This window comes from Emericellopsis cladophorae, assembly GCF_022114955.1.
Source record: "Emericellopsis cladophorae strain MUM 19.33 chromosome Unknown NODE_36_length_232396_cov_119_016030, whole genome shotgun sequence".
NCBI lineage: Eukaryota > Fungi > Ascomycota > Sordariomycetes > Hypocreales > Bionectriaceae > Emericellopsis > Emericellopsis cladophorae.
This window is the reverse complement of record NW_026250961.1, coordinates 218,326-232,396: the sequence shown is the minus strand read 5'-3', so window position 1 is coordinate 232,396 and position 14,071 is coordinate 218,326. Positions and strand designations below refer to the sequence as shown.

The following is a 14,071-nucleotide window of genomic DNA, read 5'->3' as shown; positions in this document are numbered from 1 at the left end:
ACAAAATGCAAAGGCAGGCGCGAGTTCACGTGACTGCCAGGTGCAGGGTGGGTCCCCGCTCTTGACCAGCTGTGACAGACTGTTATAAATATTAACGCCGCTACTCCTTTTTAACAGTCGATGTGAACTTAAAACTACCCTAATAATCGAATAAAGCTGTTAGTAAATACTCGATGTCTAGCTCCCCCCTTTTTCTCGATATATTTTAGTCGTTAATATTCACCAACAGACTTGTCCCAATATCTATAGCTACTGCTCGTTTACGATAGTTGATGAGAACTTATTAATCGCCGTCAGGTTGTGAAGACGGGGTTCGGTGTTCGGTTCTTATCCACAATCCTAAGGTGACATCATGTTCATGTCAACATTGCATCCTGGCGACTGTTTGAATCCTCTCTGCTCAATCTTACTTTGTCTAATAGCAGCTCTACAGCAAGCCACTACATCATCAGCAGACACTGGCGAGATACAGCCGTTGGTCTAGAATCCGGATCTAACACAGCAGTGCCCGCCTTCATCTTCCCACGACTGAACCACCTTGCCGCAAGGCATCACGCCATGGGTAGCTCTTCGACATCCGGGCCTGAGATGTCGTCCGCAACGAAAAATGTTCTCGCCAAGGTCCAGCGCATGGTACCGCCAATGCTTGAGAAATTTCACAAGGGTTGGAATCGACTTCATTCTATCGAAGTTTCGTGCGCTAACCCGTGGATAGGTCAGCTCGGACGAGTGGCAGTGATCGGTGGCAGTGAGGATTACACAGGCGCCCCCTACTTCTCAGCCATGGCCAGTGCAAGGCTGGGCTGTGATATGGTAAATAACTGACTCGATTTTCTGATAAATCCAGCTGATGAAGGCAAGTCCCATCTTATTTGCACACCAGGAGCTGGAGCCGTCATCAAGACCTATTCCCCTAACCTCATGGTTCATCCGCTCATGCGCCAAAGCCGGCCTCCTCAATTGTCAGATTCCACTTCCGAAGCGGACACCGATCCTAAGATAATCGCGGCTGGAATCATTGATATGCTTCCAAGGCTGCATGCTCTTGTCATCGGACCTGGACTGGGACGTGATCCTCTTATGCAAGATACTGTCGCTCAAGTTATTTGTGCCGCCCGAGGCAAGGAAATGCCCATCGTCTTGGATGCCGATGCGCTTCTGGTCGTCCAAAAGAGCCCCGAGCTAGTCAAGGGCTACAAGTCGGTCATATTGACGCCCAATGTTGTGGAGTTTGGCAGGTTATGCGAGACCTTGGGCGTTAAGGCGAACGAAGAGAAGGAGACAGGCAAAGTCGAGGCATTGTGCAAGGCGCTCGGAGGCGTAACAATCATCGAGAAGGGCGGGAAAGACTTCATTTCGAATGGCACCACGACTCTTGTGGATGATATGAAGGGCGGGAAGAAGAGGAGTGGTGGTCAGGGCGACACGCTCACGGGATCCATTGCCACGTTTCTGGGCTGGAGGAAAGCATACCTCGACGGGCTATGGGATATCGGCGAGGACAAGATCAGCGCTGATGAGCTGATCGGCTTGGCTGCTTTTGGCGGCAGTGCCATCACGAGAGTAAGTTCTACGAGCATCCGAGCGTTGACCACGTGACTGACACCATGCAACAGGAGTGCTCGCGACTGGCTTTTGCTAAAAAGGGGCGAAGCTTGCAGGCCAGCGACCTGACGGACGAGGTTCACAACGCTTTCCTGAATTTGTTCGGAGAGGTCGACGGTGATGAGGGCGGCTCGAGGCTGTAGCGTAGCGCAATTTTGCGCAATTAAACTCCAGACCGACGTGACAGGCAGTAGAACGGGAGCAATATACACATACTCATGCAGCAGGAGCGAGAGACACATACAAGAGCAATCGCATGCTGTTGCACCATCATGACCGGAAGACAATGGTTGGAACGTGATCGCAGGCGCGAGAGCAAGCGCACAAATTCCAACTTCTCAACTGACGTGAGAGTAACCACGAGGAATACTGGACTTTGGCGGGCTAGATGCACAATTTGAGTGTGTGTGCATGAAGCTATGGTCATAAAACAAAGACGCCTCAACATTTTGATGATTCGCCAAGCACAGGCCACGGCCTGAGATGAGGCGGTAATCAACCTGATACAAACATAAGGATGTGACAGAACGGCAAAAGCAAGTATCTTGTATTGAACTCACAACCCCTGCTAATGAAGTTGGTGTCTACGTCCGGTGTGCCTACATAAGTGACCTATTGCTACCGGATAGTGCGTCAGAGTATAAATGCGAACCACAAGCCCAGACTTAAGAGTAGACCTTTCGCGGAGAAACAAGCCATGCCATTGAGCTGGCCGAGAGAAATATGCGTGTTTCGACGGAATATGTAAATGCGGCCACCAATGCATGATGCTTCTACACGTTGGCAGTGGATAGGTAGGGAGGATCATGTCCGTAACACGGGCCCTGCATTTCGTCGCCGATGGTCCCTTGCGATCCGAACCGAGAGAACTCATCAAGTCCCCTGGCCAAAATACGTGGCCAAGTCTACAGTGCATTATGTTGGTAGTCACGGACGCTGAGCAAGGGATCGGACCACTGAGGCTCTCATGAAGCGTTCGGCGGGGGTTGACTAGCACCAGTACGTACCAGACATCAGATCGGTTGTAGATACCACAGAAGAGCCTCTCCAAGAATCGACCCCGGCCAATGCAGGCCACAGTTGTGCGCGGTTCGAGCATGGCCTTTTCCTAAGCTGTCCTCCTAAGCTCTGCAGGCGCCTACTGTCAGCCCGCTCGTGGTCGCGACCAGAGCCCCATATTGCCGGTCGCCTGGTGCGTTCCGTACTATTTAGAACGAGCCGCAAAGTTTCATTACGCCTCAAAATGTTTTCGAGACTTGTCGGTGCGTAGGTTCTCTGTCGGCAAGAGACCCTAAGCTGAGACCCTGCATGGGACCATCCGGCAAGGAACCAAGACGGGGCGCAACCGCGTAAAACTTTTTAGCAAACAGACACTAGTGAACCAGAGAGAAGGCGCCTTCACAGTTGATTGTGAAACGCTCGAAGAGCAGGCCGATGGAGACTTGACGCTGGCTTGCCCATAGTTTTGAGCTGGAGTGCCTCCCCGTTGCTCAACTATTCGACGATGTTTCCGGCTGCCAACTTCCGCGAGACACTGCAGGTCGTACCATGACTGCAGGTCGTGCCATGCATACAGATATAGCCAGTACAGTACTTACCACGAGGAGATATTTGAGATAACTCCATTAGGGAGTTATTGCTGGACCGTCAGCAGTCAGCCTGGCACAGGGCTAGGGATCAGACACCAGTTGAGAAGTTGCTAAGTGGGCTGGCTTGATACCTGCAGTGCCTAGGCATCATGACCGGCACATTCCTCATGTTGAGAGAAAAAGCCTATGCGATGAGCATTGTACTACAAGAGGTCCCAAGTGGCGCACTTGCCGCTGCGACGACGTCCATGGCAAGTTGGATCGAGAAAACGGAGATGATCGCTGGGCCATGGAGAACAAGTGGTGGAATCGGTTCGACAACACTGCAGCGTGGCTTGCGGCATGTGCAGTCGGATGGAGTTTGTGGCTGATGTTGTGTCAGTGAGGTGGACATAGACTCGAGAAGTCAAGATGAGTTCGAACTTCGAAGCTGATTGCTCGACTGACGTTGGATAGAACCGCGTCCGTGCGCCGGCAAGGGTGGTCACTGGTCAGCGTCCCTAGCCTGGCCTGGACCCGCACCAGAGCCCACTGCATGGCAAGAAGAGGATGAAGCTTCAACTCATCCCCCAACGATAACCAGCTCCCAAGACCGATTCTGATCATGCTGAGTTTTTATGCGGAGAGCAGCCCAAAAAATGACGCGTGTGAACGACGAGTACAGTCGATTCCGATAAGATCGATTGTTGAAAGCAGACCCTGTGAGCGTCATGGCATGGTGTTGCTTTTCATGCAGGTGAGTAGTTTGGGAGGAGGCTCAAGCGCAGGGTTTGAGCTAAGAAGAACCGCTACGAGTACATAGCTGACATCAATCCGCTCGCGTACATGGAACAGTGGGATGGATGTCTGGTTATTCGCGAGAAGGTCGTTAGATTGTTGGCGAATAATCTAGCCAGAACCACAGTCAGTCATAAGACAGGTTAGGGAACAAAACAGATGCGATAGGGCCAGGTCGCGCCACAAATTAGCAGCAACTGTGACTGACTGGGCCTGTGGACTCTCCGTCGTGGACATGGTTTCTAATTAATAAGTAGGGAGACATGGACTGTAACTGGAGCGGTATAATGGAACATCTTGCCCAGCTCCAGTCGAGGTTACAAGAGGCCCAAGGTCCAAAGGAACTTAGTAGGGAAGGCAGCTTCCGTTCCAGTCCCCGCATTTGTTGGTGCCATGATAGCAGCCGAGTCCGGCTGGGACGCAGGAATCGCTGCATGTCAGATCCACGATCCATGTAAATACGCATGTAAACTTTGAGTGCTGCAAACTGTGCGAACGCTTCGTGGTGCCCAGCAAACCTGCTCAAGTTCATCCTCTAGTCTAGCATGTTCTAGTCTAGGGTACCTCTCCTCTCCTCTCCTCTCCTCTCCTCTGCTTGGCCTCGTCGTGCTGGGACAACGCCTGGTGCATAGCGTGGTCAAAAACCTTACCCTTGCCTTGGCTGTTGGTTTATCCGCGACGAAGTTGTGGTGCCCGTCCCTACAACTTTGGCAGTGTCTCGTGGTGGTTGGCTGCCTGCCAGCTTGCCCCAGTCATGGCCGTCATTGCTTTTCGCGGCGAGGGACGAGACCTGGAAGACATGCCAGTGACTCAAGGGACTGGAGGGGCTGGAGGGGCTGCATCATTGTCTCACGCTTAGACAGCTGCGCCATGACTTGGACACGAAGGCATCATCAAGTGGGAGGTCGACCAAGCGGACCTGGAGTTGCCGCCTGTGCAGCTCCCGTCCCTCCAACAATTCCGTCTGTACGTACGTAGAAAAGTAGGTCCTTTGCTATTTAGTTACTAATTCATTGGTGTGTCTGCCCTTCGTGCTGCTTCTGGCACCCTGCGTGCCGGCCTGCCCCGTCGATCCCGAGCTCGCAAGCCCACCTCCTTCAAGTCGCCGCCTGGGTGTGTCTCGCAGTCTTATTAAACCCTCCCTCACCTCGTGCCCATTCAAATGCTGTTCGCCTCCTGTACCAAAGGATAACCTACCGAACAGGGTCCCTGGACGTGCGAAAGATCAACTCAGACGACTCACATTAAAATTGTACGTTGTTCTAGTAAGATTGCATCCCTCCACATCTACACTTGCACATGGATGACACTGCACCTCACCTGCCTCCATCCCATCTATCGTACCTGCCTCCCTATTCTCACTCGTGCCTTCTCCTCTTTGACCGCTTGCAAAGATTCACTCGTCTTTTTCAGGTCTCTTTCAGGGCTTTTTCATTTCTTGTGCTCATCACGCCCCCAAAGCTTGAACGCATCGTCAACCCTGCATCTTCGCAGTCCTCACTTACACCAGAAGGCGATCCGGTGACTTACAACGCCACAGACTTGCCCTGTCCCATAAGATATCGACCAGCCGTTGAATCAAACGCTTCGAACTGTGCATATACACTTTATCAATCACTTCGAGCCCAATTGCTTGCCATCATTCTACGCAGTTGACTCACTGTTCGGCTTGCGAAGGTCACGGCGCATGCAGCGAGAGTATCAGGCGGTCCCCTCGAAACGAAAGCAACATCTCTCATGATATAAAGGAGGACCACTGCGTGTCAATTGAATTGCAGAGCCATCGTACCAACAACGAGTCACAAGCCGGAACAAAGGCACTGTGCCAACTGTGACCATCCGGTCTTCAAATACGTCTGAACAACATGGCCAACGGTCTCGACAGACTCGAGAAGTTTTTCTCCAAGAGGAAAGCCTCTACTACCCACAGTGAGGCATCCACTGCGCCTTCTAGCACACCTGGTAGCCCACTTCAGCCGGCTCTCGAACTCTCGTTCCCTTCTCCGTCATTCATTCGGCCCAAGACGTCTCGCATGGCGGCGCGAGAAGAAGTTGCGCATAAGCAGCCCGGTCCCAAGCCTTCGCGAACGCCGAATGGCTTTTCCCCCGCTCGCAAACCTTCAGCAAACAGCAGTCGTTCCGGATGTACTGCCACCTCGCGGCGAGCAAGGGCCTCGCGCGTGCGATCCTCGTCTCTCGGCAGTATTCAACATGAGCAGCTGCTCTCAGCTCTGGGAGCGCTCGATGACCCGAAATCACTGATTCATGACCAATTTCAAGGCCCAAGCTGGTCTGACTTTTCCTTGAATCCTTTGAGCAAGCCAACTAGCTCCAATGAGAGCAGACCAACATCCCCTCTGCACATCAGCATTCCTCCACTATCGCGACTTGACACACCACCTTCATCCGATCCCGAAGATAGCCCACGGGCTCAGTATCACACAATGACCAAGAGGCAATCCCGGGCCATGCCTTGGGTGGGCCCACTGACCCCTGACGCTTCGCCGGAACTTGGACCAGTGGCAGAATGGCAGCTCGACGATCAACCAACCTTGGATATCCGTGACGAGAGCCTGTGTAGGGACATCCAGAAACAGCTTGACCAGTCCTTTGGCAAACCAGAGTTGGGGTGTTTCTTCGCGCAACCAGACTCTCGATGCTCTGCCACGTCTGATTGGGACGATGTATTGTCCCCAGTTGCCAGCACATTTTCGCTCGCTTTGAGCGAACCAACTTTCGACGACTTTATGCAGCTCGACGACGTGACTGTTGCAGAGTCCGTATGTGGCGACGATCTGACGAGGCAACATGCTTCAGCATTTTCATGCGGACCCTTGCTCACACTTGAGCCACCTTCGGTGAACGCAACGGCAACAGCTGCGGCTCACCAGGCAGCTCGTATTGCCAGCAGATTCGACTTTGACATGCTCTACCTCGTCAACCTGTGGCCTGAACAAGGCATATCACGCCACGGGTCAGAATCGGCCATGACTGGGCGCATTCTTGCCGCTTACGGGCTGCACAATATCCCTTCCCCTTTCCAGATCTCCGAGAAAGTACACAGCGGTATCCTCCGAGCCGACGGATGGCTTGAGCACAGGGACGACGAGCCAAGTGACGGCGAATTCGCGCGGGCTTATGCATGTGCATTCTACCCAGGTCGTTACGAGGAACCGTCCGCAGCCCGCTACCCGTCCACTGCCGACCAAGATATCATTGACAGAGGGCTGGTATTTGCCGCCTATCGCAAGCCCAGGGCCGACGAGAAGGTTCGTGACTCGGACACGGAGCTCGAGCGCCTCCGCTGTGAAGTTGAGACAATGGTGGATGTTGTCATTGACATCCACGTTGCTCACCAGCTGCGGCAACCTCCTCTCAGGGGCCCTTATTGTCTCAATTCTGGCCCGATGCCCTCGAGCTAGTGGGAAGCTCTCAAGAGGTCCCGTCAGATGTCCAACGATCCTTGGAATCGTTGCCCTCGTCTCTCTTTCCTTTCCTTCTTAACAATTTCCTAGATACCTCCAGGGTGGCTGAATTCAAATTCATACATGGGCTTTGATTGGCATGCCGTTTTGGAAGGGAAATGGTGTACTGTATTACTTCAGAGTGTCTTATCGCAGGGTCTGCAGTATCGGGTGTCAGCGGTGTGGGAGTTTCAGCTCGCTTGAGAAATGCCCTTTGTCAGGAACAGTTTCTTTGGTGTTGTCATGAATGTAACGTGGAGCGGTCTGGGTTGGGTCGATGAACGGGACCAGAGGCGACAGACTAATGTTAGCACTAGCTGGGTAGCTATGTTCGAATAATCCCAACAATAATGAGATACAGACGTTATGACATCTCGCCACGCTCTTCTTTGTGCGACACATGACGCCTCACAATAGGGGCAGGAGGAAGTGCATTACGGAAGCAGTACTTTTTCGCGGACCTGACATGTTCATCCATCTTAGTCAAAGGGGATTCTCCGCAGTGACTGCCCTTGGCCTCTCTTCTTCATCTCTTGTGCCGCTGCGATGCTGCTGGGCACCTTGATCCCACAGCAATCACCCCAGCCTGTCCCGTCACCGTGTTTAGCGTGGTCATGCTCATGCTGCGTCACCTCGGCGGCGTCCTCGCTTGCGCCCGCCTCCTCATCCGTGCCCATGTTCTCCGCTGCGGGGATCAAGCTGCCGAACAAAAAGTGCTGCATCACGGGCAGTTTGCCCAGTACCTCGGCCACAAACATGCGCCGCATGCCTCCATCAATCTTGGACCACGACCGGGAGCTCGAAATGTCGTCTAGCATGGGACTGTGCCACCGCAGGCCTTTGACTGTCTTTGTCGAGTTGACAAAGGACACTTGGTTCAGATATAAAAACTCGTCTCCGTGCTCCTCGAGCATGAGGTCCTGATGGATAGCCCGAGGCGTGATGTATGGATGGTGCAGTAGCTGCGAGGCCCCGAATAAGAAGGGGAGGAATTGGTAGTCGTCGAGACCCCACACGCCATGCGACCCCGCTGGCTCGAGGTAGTACGAGAGCTGGACGATGCGCATGAGTGCGAGATAGCGGGGGAAGACGCGTAGCGCGAGGGGCTTGAAGTCGGTCGAGGGCTCGATGAGATGGAGCTGGTACAGACACAGCAGCCACATGAAGAAGTTGAGCTCATGACCGGAGCCGTAGTCGATTCGATTCTTGTTCCCGAACGAGTGATCCAGGTATGTTGATGCCTCGTCGATCGCGGCGTCGCTCGGGACGCCCATCTGTCTGTGCCAGCGCGGCGAGACGTCGCGGGCAAGGTCGAGGAAGCCGCGGAACGCCTTATTGCCGAATCGCGAGCCGCCTTGCTCGTCGGGGGGTGATCTCGATACAAAGGTCTCGGCCTCGTCGAGGATAGACAAGATGGACTGGACGGTGGGTGTCAAGTCGGCATCTTTGACGGCTGAGCAGGGGGTGTCCACCACGGCGTCTGCGATGCCAAAGATCCACGCTTGTATGAGCTCGGCGGTCTGAGATGATTGGAATAGCTCGTGATCATGGGGGGAGAGGATGCGCCGCGAGGGCGTCTTGAACTCCCATGACGCTTGGGTGGCAGAGTTGGTGCCAGCAGGAGGTGCAGGTAGGGCGGGCGTGGATGGGTAAGGTGTGGGATTCGCAGGTGTTTGGCGGCGACGGCGGGGTTCGAGCTTGGGGATGCGGTCCTTGAGATTCGGGATGGAAGCGGCAGAGGCGTGATCTGTGGTAGACGAAGGCATCATTTCTATGGTGGAGGAAGGTAGTTGCAATGATGTATGAAGGGTCCAGGCTGGAGAATGACGAAAGGGAATGTAATCACCAATATTAAAGGGTCCCGTCCCTGATGGCGCTGCTGTTAAGGCTAGTCGCATGGTGGGGCATCCGCTTGAACTTTGAAGTGTGTTCAGTCACTAATGAACATCACCAGCCCTTATACCGTCTTCATCAACATTCACAATTCGCGATACACACAATGTCTCCTTCAGCGCTTCCGGCTGCAGAGCTTTCCAACCTCCCCAAGTCTGACGGTTCGGCGACTTTTTCATATCAAGGATACACGGTTACTACAGCCGTCAATGGGCCGGTGGAAACACAGCGAAGAGATGAACATGCATTCGAGGCACTGGTCGACGTGAATGTGCGACCTGCCGCTGGCGTAGGAGGTATGGTCTTCTCATGTTACGGTTCCTGCAGGATATACAGCTAATGAGTTATCAGGAACCGCGGAGCGACAGCTTGAGTCGATACTTCAGTCTGCGCTACGACAGCTCGTACCCGTCAGGAATTTTCCACGATGCATGATCCAAGTGACGCTGCAGATAGTCGGCACGCCCGAGAATGGATATGAAAACTCCAAAATCACACAATCACAGATGGTGAGCCTCAGAATGGACATTTCAGAAGTGAGAGCAATCAGGCTGACGGCTGGACTGCGCAGAACTTGACGATCATCCCAGCTCTCCTGCACACGTCCATCCTAGGCCTGTTGACAGCAGCTATACCGCTCAAGACAATCGCCACAGCCACCGTGCTCGCGATACCATCCGAGTCGGACCAGATTGTCGTTGATCCAAGCGCGGTGCAGGCTGACAAGGCCAAGTCACTGCACGTATTGGGCTTTACGAGTGGCGAAGACCTGCTGCTGTCAGAGAGCGAGGGCGCCTTCACGCCAGAGGAATGGGCCAAAGTTCTCGAGACTGGCGAGCGCATATGCTGCCAATCCGCAGGCGAGGACGTTGCCATGGAGGGTGGGGAGGCGGAGGGGACCAGCATACGGGACTTTATCAGATCGGTGATGGAAACGAAAGTTGCAAAAGACCTGCAATGGAAGTGAGGGCCTTTCTCACACGCACAGAACGACTACTACGGCTTCTGTATCACCTGAAGCGTGCTTCCATCTCCGCTGTGTTGGGTCTCTTCGCCGCCATGCTGAGTCTGTTGCTCAGCCTGGTACCTCCCTCTGATTGTTCCTCAAACGTCAAATCGGCGACTGCGTTTCGTTCCCCCCTGGGTCCATCGGCTCACGGCATGGAGTGTGGCAGATGAGGAAGGCGACCGCCGTCTCGAGAAGCATCCAAAGATGCCAAAGCCAATGCCTACAGCTCAGGAAGACGAGAGCATTGGAGTGGAAGTCAATAATGACAAGTACGTAGACGACCACGGACGGAGGGGGCAGTTGTCTACTAGACTAGCAGTCAAGGAAGATTCAGGACAAGCAGTTCTCCCCGGCTTTCTCTGACCCTGAACTCTGGAATCAGGACCTGTGCGGCGTGCCTGAGCTTGTTTGGCCGAAATATGGATTCTCCGCTTGCTGGTAGAGTCGTGGCAGGATTTGGTCAATTCCAATGATTCGCCCTCCTAACTAACGCACCGTAGAAGAAGTGGTGCCTGAAACACCAAGGCCATGAAACCACGTGCTGAGGGACTGGCCGTTCAATTGCCTTATCGAAGCTGGGCACTGTTGCTGTTCACCGTGGTCAACATGATGCATCAGCAGCCCCGCCTCTCTAACATGGCCAGTTTGAGCGAGCACCCCCTTCTCCTACTATCGACCAGGCCTGCTACAGCTTGGCAGTCACAGCAGAACGACGCCAGCAAGCCGACCATGGCTGCACGCGCGGCGTCTAGACCGTGTTAGTACTGCTGACCCCTACCGATACCGAGCAGAACATCAGCGTAAGTCGAGACAAGACTTGCCTGGGACGATCCACTTCATCCTGGCTTACCGCCATCTTCAATGGCATTGCGAGAATGCTGATACAGTTCAAGTGGCGCGAAGATCGAGCGAGGCACGGGCCGCGACAGTCTGCAAGCATAATAAATAGAGCTTGGGGGAACCGCAGGAGCTGGAGTCAAATGGGCCTCGCTAGTTTACACTCATCGATACTCTCCATACGCTGAGCTCTGGATAGCTCGCGGCAGACCTTCTCTTGTTATTTTCCTTGCGAGTCCGAAGAAAGCGCTGGTTCGCTGCTCTGTGCTGGTTCAATTGTTATTATTATTAATTAGCCACGCGTCCACGACTCGGCTGCAAGTCAGATAAACGTCGACAAGCAGTACGTTCAAGCTGATTACCCGAATCACTACTGCGCTAACGTTTCCTGGAAAGAACACGGGCACACGCCATCCCAGGGCAGTCCAGTCCAGTCGTTGGCCTCGGAGATAACGCAAGCCGGCCATCCAAAGGGGACCTTTGAAATATAGATATCTATATATCCGCGACCTCGTCACAGAACAGGCTCAGCAGTGGGCAGCAGTGGCTCGACTCGCTGTTGTCGGACTCGACGGACGAAGAGGACGAATTTCGAGCGAAAGGAAACCGAAACGAGAGAGCCAGACATGACACTCATGTCGCCAACCATGGATGATATCAACATGGACACTGTGACTGCTGCCTGCCGGACGCCACGCATTCCAATGCCTGCAGCGGCCATGGACCCCCCCAAGGCGCTGCTGGCGGCGGCCGCGGCACCAGCACCCCAGCAGCACCTGCACCCAGTGCACCCACCACTGGCACCTCTGGCAGAAGGAGCGTCCGTGTCCCTTGGCGCAAGCACCAGCACCAGCAGATCTTATCCATCACTCTCACACGGCGAATTGGATAATAAAGCCGCCATCCTGTCCCAGCATTTCACGGACAACTATACACAAGATCAGGCGCATGACCCTTCTGGCGCCCTGACTCTGCCCTCGACTCGATCCAATGCCACTGTCATGCGATTAGACACCGAAGCCCGGTCTGCGCGATATTCGGATACTAATAGGGACGGCGCCCCGGATACCAACACCACCACTTCACCCACGTCAGTCACCTCCGCAACATCTGCCTACTCTTCAGTCTCCTCCGCCGCTACCGCAGTCTCAGAGGCGGAATCCGCCCTCAGCGACGATCCTGCGGCTGCTGTGGCCTCTCAATTCCTCCTCAAGACTCACTCCCAGGCCTCTTTTCCATCTCAGGCCATTGTGAGGGCGCAGCCGCCTGTATCTCGGAATAAGAAGCCCGAGGCGCTCTCGCTCATCAACATGGATTCAAATCAACATCGTCAACAACATCACATCCACACACATTCACGACTCCCGTCTGCCTCTTCGGCGGCTGCCAGCGAGAGATTGACGAATGCGCTCAACGACCTGGTGCTTTCCGGCGCCGCAACGACACCACAGACGGCCATGATCAAGTCGCCGTGCTTCTATCACACCAGGTTCGACGATGCCGTCAACATTGATAAGGTCCTGGAGGAGATTACCAACGATGAGTCCATGTCACATTGCAGGCTCGTGCAGACTGCCACCAGCGTGCGCGAGGTGTCAAAGCAATTGCAGCGTCGACCTCTGAAGCGTGCTGTACGCAGCGTCATGATCGTCACCAAGGCGCGCGACAACCAGCTCGTCGTCCTCACCAGTGAACTGACGAAATGGCTGCTGTCAACGCCTCGCTACGGCTCGGATCTCGGTGTCACCGTCTATGTCGACTCCAAGCTGCGCAACTCGAAACGCTTCGACAAAAACGGCATCCTGAGTCAGAATCCCCGGTTCGAGCACATGCTCAAGTTCTGGACCCCCGACATGTGCTGGAACCAGCCCGAAAAGTTCGACCTGGTGTTGACGCTTGGCGGTGACGGCACTGTCCTCTACACCTCCTGGCTCTTCCAACGCATCGTCCCGCCCGTCCTGTCCTTCAGCCTGGGCAGCCTCGGGTTCATGACGACCTTTGAGTTTGAGAAGTACAAGGAGCATCTCGATCGCGTGCTGGGCGACGCCGGCATGAAGATCAACCTCCGCATGCGCTTCACCTGCACAGTCTGGCGAGCTGGTTTGCTGGGCGACTCGCAAGAGGGCGAGCAGTTTGAGGTGCTCAACGAGCTCGTCATTGACCGTGGGCCGTCTCCCTACGTGTCGAACCTCGAGCTCTACGGCGACGACGAGCTTCTCACCGTCGTCCAGGCCGACGGGTGCATCTTCTCCACGCCCACGGGATCCACGGCGTACTCCCTCTCCGCCGGTGGCTCGCTGGTGCACCCCGACATCCCCGCGATCCTCCTCACGCCCATCTGTCCACACACCCTCTCCTTCCGCCCCATGGTTCTCTCCGACACATTGGCACTGCGGGTGGCCGTGCCCCGCGACTCGCGCGCGACAGCATACTGTGCCTTTGACGGCAAAGGCCGGATCGAGCTGCGGCAGGGTGACCATGTGACCATCACCGCATCGCAGTACCCCTTCCCCACCGTCACGCGCACGGACAACGAATGGTTCGATAGCGTCCGCCGCACTCTGCGCTGGAACGTCCGCGCGGCCGCGCAGAAGCCCTTTGACAACACTGTCGGGACGCCTGAGGACGAGGCGGACGACGACGTCTGGGACATTGACACAGACTCGGGCTTCTACGCCAGCGAGGAGGGCAGTGCCGCGGCCAGCCCCATACGCAAGCAGATGCTGGGGATGTAGAACTGCAGCCTGCTATTGGATGGCAATGATATTACACAGCTGGCGTTGGCTTGCGTTTCGTATTAGAACATCAAATTCACATACATACACACGTACATTAGGGCGCTGGCAGAAGACCCGCCCAGTAGCATGGCGAACTGGTTTGTTCTAGGCACAGGGAAT

At 54.7% G+C, this 14,071-nt stretch overlaps 5 protein-coding genes across 5 annotated transcripts; 4 read left to right on the top strand and 1 right to left on the bottom strand.

The window, feature by feature from the left end:
- Window positions 1-1,128: 1,128 nt before the first annotated feature.
- On the top strand, window positions 1,129-1,748 carry J7T54_000110 (ATP-dependent-like protein; the record flags this gene model as incomplete). The annotated part of the gene is made up of 2 exons (XM_051507862.1): window positions 1,129-1,563; window positions 1,617-1,748. The coding sequence occupies 2 exons, from the start codon at window positions 1,129-1,131 to the stop codon at window positions 1,746-1,748; spliced, it is 567 nt and encodes a 188-aa protein (XP_051361060.1).
- A 4,667-nt stretch (window positions 1,749-6,415) lies between these two features.
- Window positions 6,416-7,393, top strand: J7T54_000109 (uncharacterized protein; the record flags this gene model as incomplete). Its single annotated transcript, XM_051507861.1, has 1 exon — window positions 6,416-7,393. One exon carries the CDS (start codon window positions 6,416-6,418, stop codon window positions 7,391-7,393), a length of 978 nt encoding a protein of 325 aa, XP_051361059.1.
- Window positions 7,394-7,914: 521 nt separating this feature from the next.
- Window positions 7,915-9,204, bottom strand: J7T54_000108 (Serine/threonine-protein phosphatase 2A activator-like protein; the record flags this gene model as incomplete). The annotated part of the gene is made up of 1 exon (XM_051507860.1): window positions 7,915-9,204. One exon carries the CDS (start codon window positions 9,202-9,204, stop codon window positions 7,915-7,917), a length of 1,290 nt encoding a protein of 429 aa, XP_051361058.1.
- A 630-nt stretch (window positions 9,205-9,834) lies between these two features.
- Window positions 9,835-10,295, top strand: J7T54_000107 (Exosome complex component-like protein; the record flags this gene model as incomplete). Its single annotated transcript, XM_051507858.1, has 2 exons — window positions 9,835-9,837; window positions 9,900-10,295. 2 exons carry the CDS (start codon window positions 9,835-9,837, stop codon window positions 10,293-10,295), a joined length of 399 nt encoding a protein of 132 aa, XP_051361057.1.
- A 1,505-nt stretch (window positions 10,296-11,800) lies between these two features.
- J7T54_000106 (NAD(+) kinase-like protein) lies at window positions 11,801-13,909 on the top strand (the record flags this gene model as incomplete). The annotated part of the gene is made up of 1 exon (XM_051507857.1): window positions 11,801-13,909. The coding sequence occupies one exon, from the start codon at window positions 11,801-11,803 to the stop codon at window positions 13,907-13,909; it is 2,109 nt and encodes a 702-aa protein (XP_051361056.1).
- Between the last annotated feature and the right edge of the window lie 162 nt (window positions 13,910-14,071).